We start from the raw sequence: 12,998 nt of genomic DNA on the forward strand, positions 1-12,998 counted from the left end.
GCTGATTAGTGGGTTTCTGAACATTTACTATTACTAATTTTTGTAGTAAATTCTAAAATATTTTTCCCCAAGTATACATTTTTATCATAATATTACTACACTATCCTCATGACACTCTCCAACATGAAACACCTTACCACTCTCCAGTTAAATGATAAATAAGAATGAATTATAATATAGAACTTCATTGTACTTAGTAGAAAATCCAAATCAGCTTACCTTGAAATCCTCTGTATTCCTGTTTCCATGCTCCCACTATCTGAAACCTCATGGAAAAACTCTGTGAGTGGGGACTGGTATCCCATCCAGGGTTGGTTCCTGCCTTGCCTGCAATGCTGCTGGGATACGCCCCTGCCCACCTTGACTCTAAGCGGATTTGAGAATATTGTGTTACGTTAATTTCTAGTTAGCGGTTTATTATAACATAAATACTCATTGTGATCTGACATAATTTGTATAAGGACCGTCTAGCACTGAACGTGGGCTCAGTAAAGTCTCAAGTTGTAGAGCAGCTTTGCCCAAGAAGCCTGAGGAGCCAACAAATCCATTGGGCCTGCTAGAGGCACCTATATTCTATATACACCATGTCAGGATGACACAGAATCGCAAACGCTTTCTTTTCTTTACAGTCAAGCCTATGGCCAGGACCTTCCGTGTTGTAATGGAATCTTTTAGGAAAGGATGAGAACCAGTCTGGTATTCCCCTGTACAACTCTGTGGTATGGGAAATAACTATAAACACTGGAAGCCTATGAGGGAGGAACCTTTGGGATTTTAAATAGCCACCAAGCAACCTGGAGAACTACTGATTGGTTGGCTGGAAGCAGAACTTAAAATCCCCTTCCAGTCTGTGCCTCTAACGAGCTTGTAGTTGCCAGATAGTAGAAGATAAGGATTCATCTGTCATCTGGAAGGAATGCCAGAGGTAAGAGAAGGGAAGTGGTTTGTGAGAGAAGATGAACAGCAGATTTCAGGTAGCAGTGGGAAAGCAGAAAAACCACCCCGCAGAGTAGACAGGGATCTTATTGCCTAGGAAGGCCTTGAGAATCAGATGTTAAATTCACCTTATTGAATAATATTCCCTTTTCTCTAGCTGGAATTATTCTCAATGTGTGGATAAATTCTTTTGTTTTTGTTACTGTGAAATCTGTGTTGTTGTTTGTATTTGGGGTCCCTCTTTACAACAACTATAACACTTATTTATATAGCACATTTTCATACAAAAAGTGTAGCTAAAAGCACTTTACTAGTAGTAAACTGTTATGCAGATGACACCCAGCTTTATTTTTCAACTTCACCCACAATCACCCTCCCACCTACCACCCTTACTGACTGTCTGGCCGAAATCAAAAACTGGTTTACATTTAATTTTCTTAAACTCAACAGTGATAAAACAGAGATCCTTCTTATTGGTACAAAATCCACATTATCCAAATCCCATAACTTCCCTATTATAATTGATAACTGTACTCTATCCCCCTCCTCTCAGGCCAAAAGTCTTGGTGTCATCTTGGATAATAACCTCTCCTTTCTTTCACACATCAATACTATTACACGATCTGCCTACTTCCACCTACGTAATATCAACCGTCTCCGCCCTCTCTCACCCCTCACTCTGCTGCAGTTCTTGTTCATAGCCTTGTCACCTCTCGCCTTGACTATTGTAACTCTCTTCTTTTTGGTCTCCCTCAAAAAACTCTTCACAAACTTCAATTAGTCCAGAACTCAGCCGCCCGTATTATCACGAGATCTCCTTCTACTCACCACATCACTCCTGTTCTGCATCAACTTCACTGGCTCCCTGTCAAGTTCCGCATCAAGTTTAAAATCCTTCTGCTAACCTTTAAAGCTATTCATGATTTAGCCCCCCAATACCTGTCTAACCTTCTCCACATCGTCACCCCTTCCCGTACTCTTAGATCATCCTCCTCAATTAAATTGACTGTTCCTTCCGCTCGTCTTTCCACAACGGGGAACAGAGCTTTCAGTCGTTCTGCCCCCCGACTTTGGAATGCACTGCCTCCTGAGATTAGAAACAATAATTCATTCTCTCTGTTTAAGTCTTCAGTTAAAACTCATCTTTTTAAACTTGCCTTCTCTATGTAAACACTGTACTGTATTGTGTGTTGGGTGTTGTGTAAAGTGTACGGTGTCCTTGAGTGTTTGAAAGGCGCCTATAAATAAAATGTATTATTATTATTATTATTATTAAACAAAAAAATGACAGTAAGAAAAAATAAATAAAACATAACCTTGCACAACACAAATAAGCAACTAAAAAATTGAAATGGACAAGTTCCTAAGCATAGCCTAAACTTCTTTTAACTAAACTCAGTGTTTGAATCTCTAATGGTTGTAATGGTCAAAGACTGAATCTGATGCTACAATTAGATGGTTACAGAAAGACAAAAACTGCAGCCATTCAGATGCTAGAAACAATAAACCTCCAAGAGTACCAAAGCCAAAAGACTATGCAAATCCTATAATGTCACAAAATAATCATGAAGGCTCTTGCGAGTCCCCAAAGTCTAAATGTGGCACAATATTCACATGGCCTTTCTTGTTGTCCTGAATGTCTAAGAACCATAACCCTCTGTGTGAAATTTTCAAAAAGGAGCCCAATCCCTTTTAAAACCAATGTGAATTTGCTGCAGCGATCTTATAAGCTTTACCAACGTGCATACTATGTGGTTTCGGTCTTTCCAGCAGGACCAGGATGGTGCCTTGCACAGTGAACTCATTGGCACATGTAGAGCATAATAGCTCTTATTACACATGATATGGACTCTTTCACAAAATGGCTTTTGGCTTTCTCCAGGACCCTGGCTGTAGCTGACTATGTCTTTTAGCTTTGTTTGTAATAACTGACCTAGATTTCTGAAGGTTTATTTTCTCCAGATGTGCTGTTGAGTGGAGTTGGTTTTCCTCTACTCCAGGGGTTCTCAAACTCAGTCCTAGGGACCCACTGTGGCTGCAGGTTTTTCTTCCAACCAGATTCATAATCCGTGACAACTTCTGATAACACTGGTCTCTATCTATCATTTAATCAGCTGGTATTTTGTTCTCTTATTCTACATTCAGAAACGCACAGCAGCATGATTTTTACATTTATAAGACTAGGGGGCTTCGCTCACCAACCCCCCGTGTTTGGTTTTCTGGATACACACTTTTAAGATTTTTTTTTTCTTTGAATTATTGCTATTTCATTAGTTTCACTTTTATTTCAGAACTTCTGTAAAAACAATATTTGGAATCTTTCGAGTCCCAATATGCTGAATCATTTAAAGAGGTCAGTGAGACATGTGTTTAATGACTTTGTACCATAATTCAGGATAGGTTTCTCTGTTTGGAATTTCAGCACAGACAAAACGATCTACATCATCAGCAGTTAATTTTTTTTTGCAAAGTAACCAATAAATGCATGCGTGGTAAACTCCATTTTTGAAATTCTCAAGATTCTTTATTTGTCACATGCATAGTTATACAGGACAACTAGCAGTGAAATGCATCCTGATCCACTTATCAAAAACTGTGCAAAGTTAGAAGAATATCAGTTAGATGAACAAAAAGTCAGATTGAAAGATAACAGTATAGTAGAACATAATAAATAAGTAAAATTATGTGAATAAAGTAGACTTAAATGTTAAGGTGCAATAGTGCAGTGATTATTGTGCAAAACCAGTTAGACAGGTGCATAGTTAAATGAGGCAGTTTGTTTGTTTGCGCTACTGCGATCTTTACTTTCTTTTTTTTATATTTTCTAATTTTCCTACTTTCATATCCTATAACTTTCTCCACATGTGTATCGAGCCTTTTTTTTTTTAGCCTTTCGAATTACACTGCTTTCATAATCTCTAACCTGCTCTGCGTGTGTTTAGCGCCAACGTTTGTGAACGTCTTTATGAAGTTCTACTCTGTCTTTTAATTCTGAGCCGTATTGGACGTGCTTTTTTTCAGTCCTGGATGTGTGTGCTCAAATCCTTTAGACGACTGAATGGTTTGCTGCCTCTTGGCTTATTTGATATTGATAGTAAGCAGGGCATGTCTTGCAAGAACCTCATGTTCCACGTCATCGCAAGACGGTCCTGGGTCAATCTCTTGGCACAAAGTCTCAAGTCTAAGGTCCCAGCGAGGCGCTCTGTGGCCGATCTCTTTCATCTCGCAGTTTCTTTTAAATGACTTCCGTAATCTTAACATGAAGATCACGTCTCGACGCCCTTGTGTTTCTCTCCATATTTTTTATAATAGAGAGACAATTAGAAATATTTCTGATTTTTATAGATTTAAATGCTTAACTCTCTTTTGTTGATTTCATTAAATTTTTCCCTTTCTCTGTGAAGTTTTCCTCCTTCGTTGTATCTTATTAATGACAATAAAAATGAGCAGAGCAGACACCCAGGCAAACAACAATAAATCATGAAAGGCTGCAAGTACTTTAGTGTCAGACCCCCCAATTAGTAAATAATGGATTAATTAAACAATTAGAACACCTGGAAAAGTAGAATGAAAATCAAGATGTAAAATATTGCTAAAAATAAAAAAAACACATTATTCCCATATAACTGCTTGGTACATTTTAATTTTTTTTTTACTTTATTTTTTTTAACCAAACTTAGTTTTCTAATTTCTATATTGTTCCCAAAGCACAGAACTTGGAATATAAAGGTTCAGTTAATTAGCCCAGAAGTCCGGTTGGAAAAAAAAAACCTGCAGCCACAGTGGGTCCCCAGGACTGAGTTTGGGAAGCACTGCTCTACTCCAATGTCAGCTGACCATAGCTCAACAAATAATCAATGAACATATTTGTGTTAATTGGCTTATAACTACTTTGGTTTCCAGCTTGTTTAAACAAGTCTTAGTCTTTACGTATACTCATTATGTAATTCGTTATTTTTTGTAAAATTTGTATCTATCTGTGAATTTGTCACAGTGCCTTGTTCCTATACTCAGTAAAAATAACCAGAACTGAATTAAGATATCTCCTGCTACTCCGTGGTGGCTGCCAGAAGTTTTACAAGTGCGACACTCATCTATGGGCATTCACACTCTTGCTCACATTTAAATGTGTATTACAAAATTGTGCAAAGCTTTTAAAGAAATGTGAAGAATGTGAAATCTGTACTCACATGAAGATATGATGTGTTCTTCTCTTTCAGTGTTAGGCGATAAGGATCTCCATGTTTTGTTGGTATTGCCCAGTACAATACTCCCTTTCCAAGTGAAACAAGTGAAAGGAGAAAGGAGGTGGCAAAGGCAATGAAAAACAGAGATTCCCGGGCCTGCTGGAGCTGACATTCCTGGAATTTAAGATAAAAGAGAATCTAATTTTAAATGTGGCACACACCTCACACCCTCTCCCACTGTCTTCAGCACTATTTATCTTCTATTTCCTAATTTTCTTGTCAGCTAGAGGAAACAGGTGTCTCGCCACGCAGCACTTGCTGCAAGATGGGAACCAACCTTGGAAGGAGGCGCAGTCAATCACAGGGCACACTTGTGTACACATCTACAAAAACTAGCATTGTAATGCCAGCAGCATAAATATATCTGTCTTTTTTAAAAAACAAAATTGTGGTATCTGAAGAATGTGAAAACATAACAAACCCCAACCAAAGAAAACCTGTGTGTGGAGAATGCTTGTTGTTGGTTGTACAATCCCAAATCGAAATGAACAGTAAAAGTCCCAAAGTGATGAAGATAAGATTTCCATAAAATCTGAGAAACTCAGGGTTTCAATTCTCAGTGATGAATCTATTCATTTGATTCTCCTTACAGAGGGACTTGGACAAAATCAAAGCTTGGGCAGATTTGTGGCAGATAAAGTTTCAGGTCAGCTCAGGTTGAGTTGAGTTGAGGAGCATGCACTGGCACAGCATGTTGCCGCACCCACAACACAACAAAACAGCTTTGGTAAGTAAATATAAGGTAATGCATTAGGGTTACATTAACAGAAGGAATTGTTAAAGAAAAGATTGATCATCACATGGAAAGAATGTGCTGGAATTCTATGAGGAAGCAACAAAAACATATGATCAGAGAAGGGCATATGATATTATTCATTGTGTTTTTCAGAAGGCATTTGATAAGCTCCCACTGGAGAGTTTGGACATCAAACTAAAAGAAGTGGGAATTCAGGGTGCATTTTGCCAAGAGGTGCAAAATTGTATAAAAACACAGGATGTAAAAGGTTAACCTTATCAGAATTAGATAATGTTAAAAGTGATTTCCCTCAGTGGTCAGTACCAAGGCCACTGCTATTTATACATATGTCTTCTTTCAACAGGTCTCCAAAAATGTGCAGACAGTTGAAAATAAAACAAAAGGACTTACAGATACCCAAACACAAACTAATTCATGATGTGCCGAAATGCTTGGATTCAGAATATGAAATGGTGGAGAGATTTTTAGATCAAAGTCAAAGTGAACTTTATTGTCATCTCAACCATATACGAGTATACAGATAGACGAAATTGCGAAGCTCAGGGTCCACAGTGTAACAACATAATGTGCAAATAGTAAATTGAAAATAGAATAAAAATTTAAAAATTTAAAATTAAAACATAAACAAGACAAGACATTGTGCAATGATAGGACAAAGAAGTAGCAGCAATATTGAAGTGTAAGATATGTAATATAATAAATAAATAAATAATAGATATAGATAATACAGAGATTATCAGTGTATGATAATAGTTGTTTAAAACATGTGTAAACAATGACAGGTCAGAATGCTTCATAGCATAAGGATATCAAGAGTGTCAAAATCCTTAGAGGTCAGTATGAGATTTTCAGTTCTTTTCTACATGCACACTCATCTTAGCAGGATAGTGGTTTTCATGTATAAAAGTTCTGTTTTTAGTGGTGGTTGAGGCCGTGTGGAAGGTCCCAGGGGGCAGCCTGGTGTTAAGGAGTCTAACAGCTTGGGGGTAAAAACTCTCCTGCAGCCTCGCAGATTTGGCTTTTATGCTGCAGTATCTTCTCTTGGATGGCAGAAGTGTGAAAAGTCCATGTGAGGGGTGTAAGGGGTCCTGTACAATGCTGCAGGCCTTGTGGACACTGCGTTTGTAAAATATGTCCTGTAGTGAAGGGAGAGGCACCCCAATAATGTTCTCTGCTGTCTTCACTATCCTTTGCAGGCGCTTGCGGTCGGATATGTTGCAATTGTCATACCAGACAGTGATGCAGCTGGTCAGGACACTCTCCATGGTGCCTCTGTAGAACATGCTGAGGATGGAAGACGGGCTCGCTTCAGCCGCCTCAGGAAGTGTTGTCTCTGCTGGGCTTTCTTGATTAGTGATGAGGTGTTATGTGTCCACATAAGTTCCTCAGATATGTGCACACCGAGGAACTTGGTATTCCTAACAATCTCCACATCTAAACCGTTGATGCTGAGTCGGATGTGGGCAGGACGTGATTTTCTGAAGTCCACGATTATCAGCAACCAGCTATCTGCTCAGTTCTAGCAGATGACAGAAAAAATGGCATGTCATGCCAAAAGACTGTGACATTACAGTTCTTGAGGCTGTATGAGATGTTTAAGTCTTTCATTAATGCCCTCGATGGTGAAAAACACACAACCCTCTCCTCTGTTCTACCATTAGCATGGAATTTGTTTTCTCATTTGACAGCTGATCAGGTGATTGCACTTTGAGACAGCAAGTTAAAAATATTTAAAAATGACCTAAGACAGAGGTATGAGGACCACCCTCTGCAGCTGGATCAACACATCAAATTTCTTGACCCAAGGTTTAAAGGCAGTTTTTTTGTATTAAAAGAGGAAGTCAAGCAAATGTTAAATAACAGTGTTCATTTGCTTGATGTGGGAAACCCAAATTCAGCCAACATCCTCTTCAAGTACCAATCAAAGAAAAGCAAAACTGACCTGAAAGGACTGTTAACAAAAGAACTGGGGGAAAATGAAGTCCCAAAGTGAGCAGTCTCAGCAACACAGCAAAATCTGAAACTGCGCATCTCACAAACAAGTTCACATTTTATGAGAAGATACCTGAACTTAGCACAGAGGAAGATTTATTGGCATGGTGGAAAAACGAGAAAAACTTCCCTCATCTTGCTCAATTTGCAAGAAAGTATTTGCACTGCTGCTTCTAGCTGTGCTTCAGAGCATGTTTTTAGCATGTCTGGGCTCACTTACTGCCCAAAAGAGCACATCTCACATACTAGTCTTCCTTGCAACAAATTTGGAAGCATCAAAGGGATTGTAATTTTCACTGTTTGCATTTGTAATGCATAGCATTAAAGTGTGTTACTGATTTGTGTTTTTTAGTTGTACAGTATTTCATAAGAATTGCACTACTGTTAATTTAGTTATTTATTGTTTAACAGAATGTTGTACATTACTGCTCATTTTATTTACATGTCTATTTAGTGTGGGTTTATTGTATGTATTTTCTACCTCAGCAAGAGATAAAACAAGTTGTAAATGCTTTATTTTGCAATATATATATATTTTGAGTTACATTATCCTGTGTTAAGTATAGAATTTCAATACTTTTCTTGGTATTGTATTAAAGTTTGAAATTTTGGTATCGTGACAATACTAAGCTACATCAGTCATAAATTGGACAGTCATAAATTATATAGGTTCGTAAGTTGACAGCTGGCTGTAGTACAATGGATCCAGGCTGTTAGTTTACAATGAGTTCAACAGGGACCCACTTAGAAACTCGTTAAGGGTACATTTCGCACAAACGTTTGAAAGTAGTTTCTTATGTATCATCTGGGGTGAAGCATCCTCTCTGGACCTCAGCACTGATGAGCTTGAGAATCAATTTACATCTCCTTCTGTGGATATTTTGAATGTTGTACAGTATCTCCACTTAAAGAGAGGTAACATATGCCAGGAAGACAGAAGTGATTTAATGACACTAAGCATTCTCTCAGAAGGACATGTTGGAAGGCTGAGAGAAAGAAGAAAAAGGATCACCTCTAGCTCTTCAATGAGATCTCACAGACTCTCTTGTTAATTATCAAGAGGCTGTGAAGGCTGCTGAATGTTTTTTTCAAATGTTATTGCGTTCAACTCTAACAGTTCTAGAATATTATATAGTGTTATTGATACTCTGTTTAATCCATCTGGTTGTTCTGCAAATGCTGGGTCATCACTCTTTTGTGATGACCTTTTGCAGTACTGATATTTCAGCTAACATTGTGCCTTTATTTCACACAGAGAACCATAGATACATTGAATAAATTACTAATTTGTGTGGAAGAGACTACAGTAGGACTTTAAAAAGTCAACCTGATGTTATTTTAGAGAAATCAGATGGATCGGATTAGTGAGTTTTGTTAGGATGAATGGCCTGTTCCCATCAAAATTTTTTTGATGTTCTAATATTACACAATATCTCTCTGGAAAAGCCTCATCTATAGAACTGCATGCATTTTGGTCTCCAAAAAAAAGAAACAAAAAATACATAACAGCTTTAGAAACATTCCACTGAAGAGCGACTAGGCGGACTCCAGGACAGCAAGGTATGAGTTATAACCAAAGATGAAGAAGTTTAGGCATAAAGAACTTTTTAAAATTAGAGACATTTTTAAAATTATTAAAGGAATAAATACAGTGGATGCCAGCTGTTATGAAGGTATTCATGATGAAAATGGGGACACAGATAGAAAGCGTCAAGGGTAAATTTCACACAAATGTTTGAGAGTTGAGAAATACATAGAATAAATTACCAAATAACGTGGTAAATAGTAGTATTTTAGACACCTTTAAAACTCAGTATGATGCTATTTGGAAAAATTAGATGTATAAGAATGATTGGTTTTGTTACTGTTCTTGTCCAAACTGATCTGATGGTTATCTACAGCAGCAAGGCCTAGTCCTGGAATGGTCTGAACCATAAAACCCCTGTAACACTGGGGCCGGCATCGGTGAAGTTCAAATTCTTAACTGTTTCCAACCTGAACAACATCTGGGAAGAGAGCTACGACAGGTAGCATCTGATTTGAAGAGTGTTTATAGAATGAGGTTCAACTGGAAATGAAAAATGGACTTCAAATGGAACGAAACATAACCAAGGGTCCAGTGTGTTTTCATTTATACTGAAAAACTGTATCACTCTTGGCTGCCATCTAATTAAACTTTTAGAGGCCGCCATCAGCACCCCAATGCTCCTTAACAAGTTTTTTTTCCTCTCTCTGTCTCCTTATTACATTTAATCTGTTTTACTCATTCTCCCTTCACAGAGTAGTTTTTCCCGACATTTGCATTTTTCTATTAACTGTGCACTATTTAACATGCTATAAAACCCAGGAGTCTTAGCAATATAAGCTTCTCTATAATTTGATGTTCTATAGATTTTTCTTCCTTCTATTTTTCTGGAGATGTCAGGTGTTGCTTGTCAAAGCCTTTTCTTGTCATGGCAGAAGAACCTAACAGAATTTGAGAAAAGTACACATTTCACTAGCTAGTGATTAAGTGGCATACCTTATAAACTAAAGGAAGTACAACTTTACTTTTCAGGTTAGTAGTTGTAGTTTGGATATAACGGGTTGGATAATGGATGGATATTTACCAAGGATTTTTAAATCAAACAAATTAAAGAAATACAGCCACAGACAACTAAAAATTAAATGTTCAAATAATAATGGACCACAATAAATCCATTCATTTTCCAATCCTGCTATCCAATTTAAGGCCATTGGGGAGACAATTAATATATGGTAAAACTGGGTGTACGAATTGGTAGGACTCAACCATGGCCAAGGCTGCAGTTCATTCAAGGATTCACACACCACTTCCATAAAATCACTGAAAGAACAGAAATGCTAGCAGTGAAACGGAGTCAATGGGAAGGGTGCAAGAAACAGGAATAACATAACCACTAAAAATATCACTAAGTCTTCTCTTCTTACCTTATATGTCAATATTGCAGATACTGATAATGATTTATATAGATCCTCGGTATAAACATAAATAATAATGTGATTGCATCTTTAAAGTAAGAAGGTGCTCCCCTCTAGGAAAAACAACATGAGAAACTGGGACAGGCCATAACATCAAAGACAGCTGAAGCAGCAGCCATCACAATAACTCTACATGGCTGTCAAAGAAGAAGAATCAAGAATTTAGTGAAAACAATCAAAAATAAGAGAATCAGTGCTTTTAGCCTGTAGTGCAAGAACATTACTGTACATACCATAAGGTGTGAGATGGTCTGTGATATTGGTCAGTTTAAGGACATATCATCCCTGACTGCTAAAGTATTTTAAGTTCATTTTGAAATAAGAAGGCATTGTCTTTTGGAAGAGTTGAACAGTGAAGTGTCATGAAGAGTGCGAAAACAGAGCCACACCAACAATGAAGAAGGACGAATTAGCAGTAGGACAGACACTGCGGTCAGAAAGAGTGTAGTCCACATTACTTGGTATTTGGAAAACAGAAAGAATTTTAGGTGGGGGTGAAGATACATATGAAAGACTAGGGGGCTTTGCTTTCCAACCCCCCAGGCACTTCGCATCTCTGTCGCGGATTTCACTTTCGCCCAACAATAAATCTTTTCATTCTCGCTGCTACGCCTCTTCATTGAGAAGAAACACTACTTTTCCCTGATGGCAACACGAATTAGACGATCCACAAGTCTCCGACTTAAAGTTTAAATCCGAACAATATATTCGATCTCTTTTCGCTGTTTTGTTATTTCACTGAGTAATAATTGCCGTTTTGTTTGCACTAATGTGACTTTTACTATCACTTTTTTGAGACTTTCAAATTTTAGTACTTTCATTATCTCTAACCTGCTCTGCATGTGTATCACGCCAATGTTTCTGAATTCTTTACAACATTTTACTTTGTCATTTTTTTTATGAAAATAGAGAGATAAAAAGGTGCAATAAAAGATAGCAAAGAAGCAGTGTAAAGTATGAATATATTCATATTATGCTAATAATATTTTACACAAAAGGGTTCCCAATTATTCCTCTGTCCATAACAGCATCACTGAAAGCCAGTGATTATCACACCAGCACTGGGTGCAAGGCTGGAAGCAAGCAGCCATGGACAGGCACTCTCGCGCACAGATTCACAAATGCTCAACTACTTATTTGCGGAACATGATCAAACCAGGTGTTAAAGTCATAGGAAGATGGAGTCTACCCAATGAGCAATCAGGCGTTATGTGAAGCTATCCCTGGACAGAAACACCATGCACACATCCCCACTGACCACTACAGCATAGGGCTAGTTTAGAGATACCAGGCAGCCTTAAGCAGGAAACTACAGAAAGCCATTAGAATATGAGGGATAACATCCAATCTTCATACAGATAACCCATTTTAAGACACATTCCTTGATTAAAGAGATATACAGAAAGAAACCAGGTGGGCTATCAAACCCTTCCTGGAATTTGGAGAACATACAATCAACACACACACACAGATGGTCATAATGCATTTAAGTACAAGGGTCATGGGTGGGGGAAGAGTGTAATCACCCAGAAAAAGGGCAATGTGTGGGACACCAAGTAAGAAATAAAAATCTAAAGTTTAGGTAATACTAGATTTAGTATACCGAAAACATTTATATCTTGATAGAGGCAATGAATGATGCAGCCATGAATTTAACCCCAGTCTCATTTTGGCATTGTTAATACAGAGTAGCTCTCTGAATTATATTAAACTAGCCAACCCGCGGCGTACCATACGCCGCATAATCAGGCCGGTTTTTTTAATGATTTTTAAGCACAGGGAGAAAATTAACATTTGAAAAATTGGTAATGTAATAAATCAGCAAGAAAAGCAACTTTGTAACAATGCACGGAACGAACCAACACACAATCGTCCGTGACTGAAAACTGGCGGACCCACCACCGCTCATGTGCCCACCTCCAACTCGTCACTTGAGTCGTTGTCTTCTTTGCACAGTCCAGATGCACCTGTGACTCACGTAGACTTTCCGTGTTCCTGCAGGAGCATCTAAGAAGACGCATGTTTGTCGCGGATGCGAATTGCTGTATGTAGCGTGTAAAACAGTA

At 38.0% G+C, this 12,998-nt stretch overlaps 1 protein-coding gene across 2 annotated transcripts in view; it reads right to left on the reverse strand.

Annotated features, from left to right (window-relative positions):
- The window catches only part of LOC120542549 (golgin subfamily A member 4-like), a 30,331-nt gene that overhangs the window by 13,701 nt on the left and 3,632 nt on the right, over window positions 1-12,998 (reverse strand). Inside the window, exon 2 of one of the 2 annotated variants that reach the window (XM_039775080.1) lies at window positions 5,127-5,297. The exons of the other annotated variant lie outside the window; for it this stretch is intronic. Coding sequence (XP_039631014.1) covers window positions 5,127-5,297 — 171 coding nt within the window. The remainder of the gene's footprint in view (window positions 1-5,126; window positions 5,298-12,998) is intronic. 2 annotated transcript variants of the gene reach the window in all.

Source organism: Polypterus senegalus, chromosome 13 (genome assembly GCF_016835505.1).
Source record: "Polypterus senegalus isolate Bchr_013 chromosome 13, ASM1683550v1, whole genome shotgun sequence".
NCBI classification, from domain to species: Eukaryota; Metazoa; Chordata; class Cladistia; order Polypteriformes; family Polypteridae; genus Polypterus; species Polypterus senegalus.